This window comes from Echinops telfairi, unplaced genomic scaffold, assembly GCF_000313985.2.
Source record: "Echinops telfairi isolate 266 unplaced genomic scaffold, ASM31398v2 ScPeMD7_24;HRSCAF=84, whole genome shotgun sequence".
NCBI lineage: Eukaryota > Metazoa > Chordata > Mammalia > Afrosoricida > Tenrecidae > Echinops > Echinops telfairi.
In genome coordinates this window covers 5996821-6009871 of record NW_022103921.1, presented here as the reverse complement: position 1 = coordinate 6009871, position 13051 = coordinate 5996821, and the positions used below count along the sequence as shown (strand labels likewise).

General features: G+C 44.8%; 1 protein-coding gene across 1 annotated transcript in view; it reads left to right on the top strand.

The window, feature by feature from the left end:
* LRCH1 (leucine rich repeats and calponin homology domain containing 1) overlaps positions 1-13051 on the top strand; it is a 157589-nt gene that overhangs the window by 134761 nt on the left and 9777 nt on the right. Inside the window, exon 18 of the mRNA XM_045289058.1 lies at positions 4334-4411. Within this exon, the coding sequence (XP_045144993.1) occupies positions 4334-4411 (78 nt within the window). The remainder of the gene's footprint in view (positions 1-4333; positions 4412-13051) is intronic.

Here is a 13051-nt window from a genome sequence, read left to right as displayed (position 1 = left end):
AGCACATTACTGAACCCCTCTTGAATTCCATTTGCTCTTCTCTGTCATGGTCAGACTCTTGTCAGGATTACAAGGGATGCCACATATATGCATAGTGATGGGCATGTTGATCTATAACCATCATCCATTATCATTGAATTTTATACCTGAGTAAGTAAACGAAAACATACTTCATTTTTCATACATACATTTCAGTTCACACATGCACGGTTTATATCAAGCAAAACATGGTGAAACGTATTTTATTGATCAGTAGACGGCTGCAGACAAGTTCTCTCAGCAATACACCTGTCTCAGTCTCATTAGATTGCCTTCCAAAAACACGGTCCCACTAACATCGCCGCTTCTGAGAGGGTCTGCTGGGTCAGACTTTTCAAGACAGAGAAGCCATCTCAGAAGGTCATGGCACCTCTTTGGGGGAAATTCTAAAGGGATCATCTCAATAGGTTTCCTTGACAGACACAACAATCATGGTCGCATAGTATGAAGAATTTCAAAGAAGCGGAAAACTACATGAGTGAGAAAGATTGGAAAAGGTGCACCGAGGAATTTTTCCCCTCAGGACCATGCACCTGCTCATTCCTCACAGGTAGCAAGGACTGTCCTCCAAGGCATGTGGGAAACCTTCCCCCATCCAACCCACAGCCCTGATCTTGCCCCTTGGTGCTTCGGTTCATTCCCCAAGCTCAAGAAAATTAGAAAGGAACACAAATTTACTCCCTCAAGGATGCCAAACGTGCAATTTTAATGCGGTCCGTATCAGAGTGCAGAATTATTTGAGGAAGATTTTAGAAAGGCGAAAACATCACCTTCAGACAATCGAAGCTATATTAGGAAACAATGGCTTCACATTTTGATATTGTGTGTAAGAAAGTTTTCTCTGATGTCTACCAGTATTCTCTGGTACTTGGGTCATGTAGAATCAATTAACTGGACTTCATCGACATGTGGAACATTTCCATTTAGCAACACCACAGCATTTATTTTTTTACATTGCACATGGAACATTCTCTGAAAGCGGTCATATGTTTGGCCACAAAGCAACACTCAGTCACTGTAGGAAGTGCAAAGCCTTGCAATAGTGCGAAGCATCTTCTCAGTCCAGAAGACTTAAAATTAGAAATCAGTAATAGGAAAGAGCAAGGTAAACGAAAGCTCAAACATGGAAACTGGGTGATGCCTTGTTCAAAAGCTACTGAGTAATAAAGAGTGAAATACATAAATAAATTTCTGGAATCAAACAAGAATGCAAATCCAAATACCAAAATCTTGGGGACACAGCAATAGCAATGATCAGAGGTCAATTTATACGAAGCAACACACCTCAAAAAAAAAAAGAAATTACTAAAAGCAATATCTTAACACTAGCAATTAGAAGGAAAGGTTGTTGGAAGAAAGGAAGCAATCGATTAGAGCAAGAATAAATTAAACCAGATCAATATGAAGTCATCAGGACAAGAAGTTGTTCTTTAGTGAGAGGATTCATCAAACAGCAAATCTAGTAAAGGAAAAAGGAGGAGATGCCAATAGCAGAAATTCGGATACTGTGAAGAGCGTTCCTCCAACACCTCTGAAAACCTCTGAGAATGGATCCGTTTCTATAGCAACACATTCCCAGCATCACCCAGCACAGACTAAAGTAGACGACTTGAACAGACCCGAAAGGAAGCAGAAATTGAACAGATCATTTGGAAAATCCCAACAACAGTCTAAAAGTCCTGGCCCACACACCTAATCTGGAAACTTTCAGAGAAAGTTTCACCTGCAGAATAATGAAGCACAATCCGGACTTCACATTCATTCACAAGAACTAACTGAAGATGGATTGAAGATCTACATGTAAAACTTTGAGACTATACAAACCACTAGAGGCAAATGTAAGAGCCTTAACGTATGGCATAAATATTCTATCCAACATAATAAAAATACACAAAACAAGATAAACTAGGCGATGGAGATATCCTAAATATTAAGCACATGTATTTCTCAAAAGACTTCGCCAAAATAAAACCTCCACATGGGACATGAAGTTTAGCTACAGCATATCTGACAAAGAGCTGACCTCTAACATTTCTAGGAAGCTGCAGTACTTCCACATCAAAAAGACAATCCAATTAAAAAATGGGTAGAGTCCATGATGAGATACTTCACCAAAGAAGCCATCCAGGCAGCCAACAAACATTAAAAAAAAAAATGTTTACAATCATCGATCATTAACCCATTGCAATTGAGTGGATTCTGACTTAGAGCAACCCTGTCAGACTCCCCAGGATTTCCAAGGTTATAAATCCTTGAGAGCAGAAAACTTCACCTTTCTTCCTAGGAGCTTTGTGGCTTTGAACCACTGACTTTGTGGGTCGCAGCCCATGTTGAACCCACTATCCCACCAGGCCTCCGTACCAGCTTTTCCCAACCCATTTCCATCAAGTTGATGCTAACTCATAGCGACCCACTATAAGGTATCTGAAACTGTAGATCTCTATGGGAGATGACAGCCTCATCTTTATTCCGTGGAGTGGCTGATGGGTTTGAACCTCTGACCTTGCAGTACCAACCCATTACCAAATCCACAGAACCACCAGGCCTCCTTTCAACCATCAGAGAGATGCAAATGAAAACACAATGATTATCACCTTATCTTAGCAACAATGCACACGAGAATGTAAGAGAATTGGAACACTCTCAGACAGCTAGTAGGACTACAAAATGGTACAGCCACTGTAATAAATATTATGACGTGTCCTTAAAAAATTGGAATAAAAATACTGTATGATCCCGCAGTCCTACTACCTGTTATGTTTCCTAGAAAAATAAGAGCCACAACACAAACATTTATATTTGTGTGTATATGACTATACATATGGTCAATCCCCCAATTGAATACGCAATATTAAAGAATAATGAAGAATCTGAGAAACACCTCAGGACAAAGATTAACCTGAAGGATAGTATACTGAGTGATTGAGTCAAAAAAGAATCAATATTGTCTGTGACCACTCTCATAAATTCAAGCAGAGGTATACAATCAGAAACATTCTTTGATGATTACCAGGCACGGGAGTGGAAGGAAGAATAAATCACTAACGAGAGATTAGCCACATATTAACATGGCTGAAGGGAAAGGCGGCATACAGCAGTATATCAGTAAGGGGACCAATGACCGATGACAAGGGAGCACTTTTCCGATGCACAGGAGTCAGACTACTGCATCCACGGTCCAGCAAGGATAATAATGACAAGCAGTAGTCACCAAGTGATGCAGGTGAACATGCAAATGAGAGTGCGCCCAGAAGTATGCATGGGCTTGACAGAGGATACCTATATCTATGTGTGTGTGGTGCAAATATGTCCAAGGATATTATAGAGCATCCAGGGAACAAAGTTCTGCAAACATCTTTCTATCTTAGGCCACCTGTGGGAATGGGAATTTAGGACCACAGTCCATTGGCATAACACAAGGAGAATGATATCCTACTTTGGTAAATAGCAACTGGGGTCTTAAACACTTGTGAGCAGTCGTGGAAGATGCAAGTACTAGTCCCTCCCTATCGGGAGCAAAGAAAATCCAAGACTCAGGAAACAGTTCAAAGGAGGAGTGGTCTACTTCCTCACAGCCTCCCCTACTGAAGCCCTGAAGCCATAGGTGGTGTCTGATTACCACTCCCAAGTGCTGTGATCAGATGATAATGGAAGTGATCACAGTGAAGAATCCTGGACAAAGAGGAAGGACATATATACATTTTTTTTTCTTTGACATATATACATATTAATGATGTTATTAACATTATATAACATTAACATCATGTTAATATGTGTATATGTCCTCCCTCTTTATATATGTCTATATATAGAGAGAAACACAAAACTCAAGAAAAGGACTTACTGGTCTGATAGAGGCTCGTTGCACCTTTTAGCCTCTGGCCCTTAGGTACCTTCCAAACGAAACTGAACCCTCTCTGAGGATCAAATTTCAGTCAAACACTTGAGAGGTCTCTAAAATGATTCATGCCAGGAGAAGTACACTGAATGCACAGCCAGCCCTAGTCGACCCAAAAACACCATTTGCTCAGCAACAAAGCGCAAAAGGCAGGACAGAAGGACAAGTGGAAATGAGTCGTGTGTGGAGGAAGGATAACGTGTATTACACTGAGGGGACTTCCGCTAGTGTCACACACACACACACACACACACACACACACACACAAAACGTGACACTTGTCCAATGGGAGTCTAATTTGCTCTGTAAATCTTGACCCACAGTACTAAAAAAATGTACTTCTTAAGATAGCTTCTATTTTAATAATATGTTATTTTTACATCTTTGTATTTATAGCCCAGACTTAGCATGGCCAAATGCAGAAGAAATGTGGAAAACTTTTTGGAAGCATGCCGGAAACTGGGAGTCCCAGAGGTAACATCAAACTTAGTTCAAATATCAGTGTCTTAGTAGCAGTTTTATTTAACCTATGTACTTGAACATTGTTGGGTATTATTTTTAGTTTCATCCTTTCTGGAGGAATATTTTTAATTGTTCTACTGCAGTGTAAGGAAAATGACTCTGAGCAGTAAATTCAAATCTGAGGAAACGGAAAAGATCATTTCTTTAAAGTGTTAGAATAAGTTTGAAATCCCAAATTAAAAAAATAATTGAACAGCGTGGCTCTTTATTCAGGAGTAAAACTTGCTTGAGGCCACAATGAATCTTCTACTGAGTTCTACGGGGTAGGACCTGGAGCCTGTGGTTCGGCCTATCCCAAGCCCGGCCAATCTGCAGTCAGCTAGTAATTGTTCACCATCCACTCCTTGTAGTTGCCGTGGGGTATGCGGCTCAAACTATAGCATCACTGAGAATATTGTACCTCATGTTGTCATTATCATCAATCGTCATCAGTGAAAGTAACATGTGTATGTTGCTTTACAGTTAATTATTTGCCCTTACATTTCCCCCTTTAGGCTTCTGCGGTTGCCTAGCTTACAGCTTTCTGTATCGAGCAAACATCTACAGTTTGCTACTTTTTCCCTCCCTTAAGATGCCTGATGGGGAACTTTACAAAGATTCTGCTGTTAATAACATAAAATGATTTCTTAGTGAGACCCAAGCCACTATTTCAGAATTTGGAGTAGCAATTGTAAGTTGAGAAGTTTATTATCCCTGCAATAAACAGAAATGGGCATGTATGTTTATTCTGATTTTTTATATCATTCGTAATCACCCAGGGATAAAGTACCTAAATACCTATCGTGACTTGGTCTTTGTGAAGGAATCATTGCTTGCAGAAGTCAATTAATAACATAGCGAAAGGCTTGTTCCCTTCCTCCACTACCCCTTCCATCCTTCATTTCCCTCCTGTAAGCGTGGAGAGGAGCTAGCCTCGTAATGTTATTTAAGAAAAGAAGAGGGCCTACATATAACTTCTTCCCTGGGGGACAGGCAACAGAAAAGTGGGTGAAGGGAGACGCCGGGCAGTGTAAGATATGACAACATAATAATTTATAAATTATCAAGAGTTCACGAGGTAGGGGCAAGCGGGGAGGGAGGGGAGGGGAAGAAAATTGAGGAGCTGATTCCAGGAGCCCAAGCGGAAAGCGAGAGTTTTGAGAATGATGAGGGCAACGAATGTATACGTGTGCTTCACACAACAGATGTATGTGTGGATTGTGATAAGAGTTGTATGAGCCCCTAATAAAACGATTAAAACAGAAAGTAAGAAAGAAGAGAATCAGGCAGGCATCTTTTGATTGGAATTGGGTCAATAAAAAGAACCAGGCAAACTAGTTTGTAGAGGATGAGTATGTATATAATGGGCTACATGTGTGTATGAGCAATGGCGCATTCAACCACGTCATTCTGCCTGTCTATCATGCCTGAGGCATGCCAAAGTTCATGGAACGTTGAATTAAAAGATAAGGGAATTTGTCCATGGACTTTTCGAAGTCTCTTTTCTTCATGTGTGTATATTTTATACTGCACATGCATTCCTTGCTTCAAGTGCGTGTTAACATACTGACGCGATCAGTCATTTCCTCCTTCTGCCGTAGACTGATCGACTTCCCAGAGATGAAGCAAGCTGTCACCCCAAGTTTCAGTTGGATTCATTAGGTTCTGTGGCAGACAGCACTGTTGAATTATGAGCTCTCCCCCTTTGCTGTTCGCATTTTTTTTTAATCCATCAGTGTTTTTTGGTTTTGCTTTTGTGTTGTGGTTGCTGTTTGGTTTGGTCGTCTGGCTTTGATACAAAATAAAATGGAAATACCCTTACCCTTGGCTCTGAGTAAAAATTGGTAATGACATATGTGAACCAACTGAAGGAATGGTCAGGGTGCTGGGAAGCCACCGTTTGGAGTGAGTGAACCCTACCTGTGCGACTAATGGGAGTCCCTGAGTGGTGCACAGTTAACAGATGGGGCTACTACCTGGGAGGTGGGTGGTTCAAGTCCCCCTAGAGGTGCCTTGGAAGAAAGGCCTACTGGTCGACTTGTGAAAAATCAGCTGTTAGAAAAGCACAGTTGTGAGGTGTAACAGGCGCGTAGTCAGGGTCGGCTCCGTGGCTCCTGACACCAGCGATGTTCGTTGCCATCTCCTAACACCTGGCGCCCACGTGTGCAGAGCACAACAGTTCCACAGGCGGAGGCAGGTGGCTGGGCCTGTCTTCCAGGTGCCTCTGGGTGGGTTGGAGTCACAAACCTTTCAGCCTGCCATGACGCATTGAACTGTGTCACCACCCAGCGCCTCCCTGTTCTGGTCCGCGTGCCGTCCAGGGTTAGATAGTCCTGTGCCCTGATGTAAACTCCGGAGACCACAGAATAGCTACTGTGTACTGTGAACAGCTCATGATCCTTCATCGCTAATGCTTACTGTTGAGGAAATAAATAGTTCACTCCGTGAAGACACTGCGGTCCAGAGAAGTTCATTTCTGAGCTTCTAAGGTGATAAGTAGTAGAACTGTCCTTTGAACCCAGACCAAACAAAATCAAGAGCCCTGCCTCTTGCAGGCACCTGTAGCCGCTCTGACGGCATTCCCTCCTCTATAGGCCGTGGGTGGGGCACTTGAGCACTGGACTTCCACAGAGTCCCACCTTTTTTTAAGTGACCCACACAGAAGTAAGGGAGGCGTCAGGCCATTCCCACCCCTTTGCTCCAGACCAAGCAGTCTCCCTTGTGCTTTTGGTATATATTAGATTTCCAGATAAAGTTTTCTTGTGGGGGGGGGCGGGGGGGGGGGGATCACCTTCCATTCCTATCCAAGGAGTCCCTAGGACTTGCAAACAGCTAATAAGCTCAGCTATTACCTGAACTGTTACAGGAAGCAAAGCCAGGTCTTTTGCTTCTAGAAAATCAACCATTGAACACCCTAGAGAGGACCCTTTTATTCTGACAGACATGGACTTGTAATGAATCAGCATCAACTCAAAGGACAGCTGCTTTGTCTGTCTGTCTGTCTGTCTGTTTGTTTGTTTGCTAGCCTTAGCAAAGAGGGAAGACATTCTTATACCTCTAAGGTTTCTTTAAGCTCTGGTCTTCTCTGAAATCTTAGCCAGCCCTGTAAATCCACAGTTGATTTCTTGCTTCAACGGCTGCGGAACTGCAGGAGGATCGCCCGTAAAGATGCCCTGAAACATCTGGGCATGGGCTAGCCTGCTTGACCTCCTCCCATAGCCTCTTGCGGTACCACTGAGTGGTAAGACTGTACGGTTATCTCGTAGCTCAGTTGCAAGGCTCAACGGGGTCTCGAACACCAAAACCAAACACTGCCATCGAGTCATTGTGGACCAGAGAGAACCTGTCGGACAAAGTAGAACTGTCCCTGTGAGCTTCAAGACTAGCTGTTTACAGGAGTAGAAAGCCCGTCTTGCTCTCAAAGAGTGGGTCGGTGGTTTCGAACTATGGACCGTGCAGTTCTCAACTCAATGCGTCACCACTACCGCTTCCAGATTCTTCCGGATAAATTCCTTGTCTCACCTCCAGGCTTCCCCCCAGTCAGGCTGGGGAGCAATCTGTGTACACCCTGGGCTCCCGCCGCCTCTTGGTACTCAGCCTGCTCCTTCTGGTCTCCACACGATGCATGGCTGTTATTGGGTGACTCCAATGTGATCCAGTGTAGAGCTATCCTGCAGTGCTTCGTCTTCTCAGAGAGATCCCTGATTGTTGAATCATCACAAGCGTTAGAAAGCATGCTTATGTGGCGCTCTGGAGCTATTTTTGTGCTGGATTTCACATCAAGAAGCTTGATTGCTTTAGGAAGCCTACTTGTCTGCCGTAGTGGTTTTAGCCCAACTTCAGATAAGATGGGAACTTTGAATAAGAATACACTTTGTTTTCTAGCTGCCCAACCGCCATTGTCATTGCTATGTCCTCAGAGAAGAGGGGAAGTCAGTGCGATTAGACAGTGGGAGAGAACATGATGGTCCGGGGTCCCTTCCTCCTTGGGCCTGCAGGACAGCAGCTGGGGACGCTTTGAGAGCGCTCAGATGTGAAAAACTAGATGATACTCAATGTGGCTTGGTTTCTGCAAGTTCCACATGGAGAATAAAACCTGAATGAAACCCTAATGTACATTCAAGGGATCCCAGGATGACACAAACTACTTACCAGAAGCTGACAGTCTAAAGTCAATCCAGAAAGAACGGTGGAAGAAGGGCCCAGTCACCTATTTATCAGAGACCAGGCGCTGAAAATCCTGTGTAGCGCAGTTCTCTTCTGACCCCGGGGTTACCAGGAGTCAAAGGTGACCTATCAGGAGCTAGAAAAATACATTCCAATTCTACCAGTGGTTGTGTAGATAGGAACCATAGTTGCATTTTGATGTAGCTGGAAATGACATTTTTTAAAATCACTTTATTGGGGGCTCATACAACTCTTATCCCAATCCACCTACACATCAGTTGTGTCAAGCACATTTGTACCTTCATTGCCCTCATCATTCTCAAAACATTTGCTCTCCACTTAAGGAAATGAAGTTCTTATGTTTTAAAATGATAGCGTAAGTGTCTACTTCATCCTTGTCATGAGGGCATATGAAATGATACACATATGCCTGACCTGCATATTTTTTGAAAGGCATTCCTTCCATTGAAGCTACCTCATTCCCCTTGAAAATAGGGCAAATGGGGTTCTCTTCCTCTCGGAGCCCCTGTCCTAAATCAGTGCCGACATTATCACTTTCAGATACACTAATGAACATTTCTGGAGGGTGAAGTTCTTATTCAAATTGTTTTCTTAAGTTACCATTTGGAGTGGCTAGCTGTCAAGTCGAATGGCCATGAGGACAGACTGACACATTCAGTAATGTATCAGCACCCGTGAGATAGGAAGAGGTGCGAAACTCTGGCTTATGATGTCAGCCACATCCCCTAAAATCTCTAAGCGTGTACTGCTCGTGGACGCGTCCTTTCACATCTCGGTGCCCCTAGGGGCCAGGGCCCCCCACCAGTGATTAGACAGCCTTCTTCGAAATGGTGCTGGAATAATCATTCTAGAAGCAGCACCTTCCAAAGGGTTGAAATAACATTTCTAGCTACTCTAGCTCTCCACTGTCAGCGTTGCTCTAAGTCCACAGCACTGGCAATTCGTTCTCACGTGTGAGTGCGCTTCATACAATGTGTGTGTGTGTGGGGGGGAATATAATTGAAAGATCATGAAATCGTTTCCATGACGTTTTTGAACCCTCCTTATAGTTGGAGTTGCCTGTGAACATCGTGCTCACCCCTCTCTTCCCCACTCCTAGCCCAGTGATCCCTGGGGTCACTTAATGTTTGTGGTTAGGTACCCCGAGAGACCTCACGTGCCACCGTAGGACTCCTCACAGTGGCTTTCGTGGCTGTCATCCGGATGGCCACGTCTTTCTCTCATCGAACTGCTGGATGGGTTAAAACCACCAAGCTTCCAAGTAGCAGCTGAGCAAGCCAACCACTATGAAGCTAGCCCGGAAGCTGTAGCATCCCCAAACTGTTCCTTGTTAATAATGGCTTCCTGAGGGGCTTGAAAAACTCTCTGACATGTTTCTGTTATGCTGAACTCCATTTTTCTATAGGCTGTCTGGAGCCCCCTCATCCATGAAAAGAATCCCTTTCGATAAGTATACCCAGAGCTTCCACAACGTCTGTTTGTGATTCTCTGATGGTGATGCTTCCCATCGGCTTCTGGGAAACCTCTTGAAATACTGAGAGAGAAAGGTTTGCTTTTTTGTGGCTGGACCACTTTTGTGAAAAGTCACATTCCACTCTACAGATACGTAGCTTTTCCTTTTCTTTTGCTCGGATTTCACTGTCGAGACACCACATTACAATAGGAGACGGCCTTCCGTAGATCTTCCCAGCATCTTACATGCCTCTTCTCAATCGTTGAGATCCGATCCCTGTAGCTATTGCCATTCTTGGGAAAGTCTGATGGTGGAAGTTTGCTGTTTCCAAATCCACCGGCATAAGAACCCCTGTCTTCATCTGAGTAAATGGAATATGACTACCCAAGACCTAAACAGGTCTTGGGTTAAGAGTGTAAACCTTCCTACAGTGGAATACTTTTCATTTTCTTCAACCCATTGACAATGTGAGACCCTGCATACCTGAGGACATTGAGCTAACTTCGAAGGATACCAAGCAAAACAAAGTCTCTATCTTAGAGCCATCTTTCGTTCCTCTGTCTTTTGCCCCCACTTTGCAACGAGGCTAAATCAAAGGGAAGTATAGTAGTAAAATAAGTGATAAATGTATATTATATTTGTTTTCCGTGCTTTGCTGAATTTGTCTATTAAGTTGCATTGGTGAATGATCCTAAGTATCTGGTCCTTGTGTAATTTGGAAACCAACCACATTTTTCTTTCCTGTTGACGTTCTATTTCTGTGACAATCACCAGTAACCTTATACTGTCGGCCTTTCTGGTTCGAGAATTCAATGATCAGAAAACTGAACTTCCCACAACCAGAGGGCTGCTCAAAAGACGGAACATTTGCTTTTACATTGAGCTGATCAAACAGATCAACTGTAAGTTTGGTCTCTATGTAAGGACTTCCCAGCAGAAAAATGCACACATTTCTGTTTCCCTCCTATGTGTCTTTAAGGTGGAAACATACCATTTTAACCCTGTGAGGAGAGGAGCCCTGGTGGCAGAGTGGTTATGCATTGGGCTGCTCACCACAAGGTCAGCAGTTGAAAACCACCCACCCGTCTGGGGAGGAAAACGAGGCTCTCTCTCTCCTCCGGTCAAGAGTTCTTCTCAAGAACCCACAGGGGGAGTTAGTTCCACTCATGCGTCAGCACTAACTGGATGATCTGACCTTGACTTTGAGCTCACTGTGTAGGATGGCTTCTTATTCAAACGGCATAGCCAAGAAGTCCCCTTGAGGCTTTTTATTTATATGTAGGTAAAAAAAAACGTTTAATGTACTTTTTGAGACCTCATGAGAACAGACCTTCCCCACAGTCCATCAACGGTCCCTAACGTGAAAGTGAATTCGGTGTATTTGTGAACGGTCAGAGACTCATCGTATTGCATCGTCAGCGGGTCCGGATAGCAGCTATATTGAGGAAATCGTGAGGAGGGGTGATGACGGAATTGTAAGGTTGATATTGATGGATTGACTGGTAGGGTTAAGTTTGTCCGATGCAGAGCTCCAGCCACGGATGGGTACTTTAGTCCAACAAGTCCAGCGGACAAGTGGCACGCGGCCTCCCCAACAGGCTTTTCCTCAAGAGTGCGGCCGAAGGGGAAGCGTCTTGTCCTGCTTTTGGAACATGGTGGCTGCTGGTCTCTCCAGTGTAACACAGCCCAAAAGAAAAACAGTAACGGTGATACGGGGCTTACCTGGTGGAAATCAGGAGTCGTTCCTGCCCTTTGCCAGTAACCAAACCTGATGTGCTTCTTTTCAGCTGTGCCCGTGTGCGCTCAGTGGTGTTTAATCTCTGCACTCTCTTTCTGTTCTAACGGCTACCCTGGGATTAGGCCGACCTCTGCTCTCCGTATGACATCCTGCAGCCGGATTGGCGTCCCATTCGAAAGACTGTTGGCACTCTGCTGGCCCTCGGGGAGCAGCCCCCACCACCAACTTCAGCCCTCCATTCCAGGGACCTTGTAGACTTCTGTCTCGTCCCCCTCTTCTTTGTAGTGCTGGTTTATCTCACGTATCGCTGGAATGCTCTGTCCGCCTAACATCTGCATGTGCTTCCCTCCACGGCTTGTCCCCCACTCGCTACAGGGCCCTTCCCCAGAGAGAGCCCTTGCCTGGCCACGGCCACCCCTGTCATCTGCTCGGCCATCTCTCCGATTGGAGCTGAGTGCTGACAAATGGTATTTTCCAGAAGCCCACCCGGTAGAGAAAGAGCTTGTGGAAACCCTTTTCTCTTACTGGGCAAAGCACCATGCAAGCGCCTGCCTCGTGCTCCCTCCTCCTCCTGTGTCAGCAGCCGTCCCCTGTGGGGTTTGTCTCCCACCGGAGGCCCCCGGCGGGAGCAGGGGAGTCCGAGCACACACAGGTCTCCCCTGGGGGTCCGAGTGTGCCTCACACCCCGAGTCAGAAATGGGAAGCCGTGCTGTCGAGGGGCTGCTGCAGGGGAAATGGCAGCTACAACCTGGTTCCATCCCGTCTGTAAAGGTTAGCGCTCCTGGCCACATGGACAAACGGCCCCTTGCCCTCGGGCCTGAGCAGACAGAGTGTCCGGGGAAGGAAGTGTCCCTGGCTGGCCAAGCTCTCCATGGCGGAGCAGCCTGGGATCAATACTGCTTCTGACTGCTCCTTAGCTCCACTCTGAGAGTCTTAGACCACCATTTTCCAAAGGGGCTCTCGATTTTTAAATAATGGCAGTGGGCAGTGTTGCCTTTGTGGCACCTGAAATGAAATAACTGCAGGTCCCAACTAGGATTGACTTGACTATGTGTGTGTCCAAACAAAGCCATGAGTTCGAGAACCCTCTTGGTCCTGGACTGGAGTTGGCGTGACAGCTGCCATTAATAAAATTGTTCGTAATGCAGACGAATGCAGCTTCTCTAATTACTTGAAATTTCCATTTAAATTTGAGCGACCGTGGCAGTTACTAGCAAACTGCTTTTACTTGTAA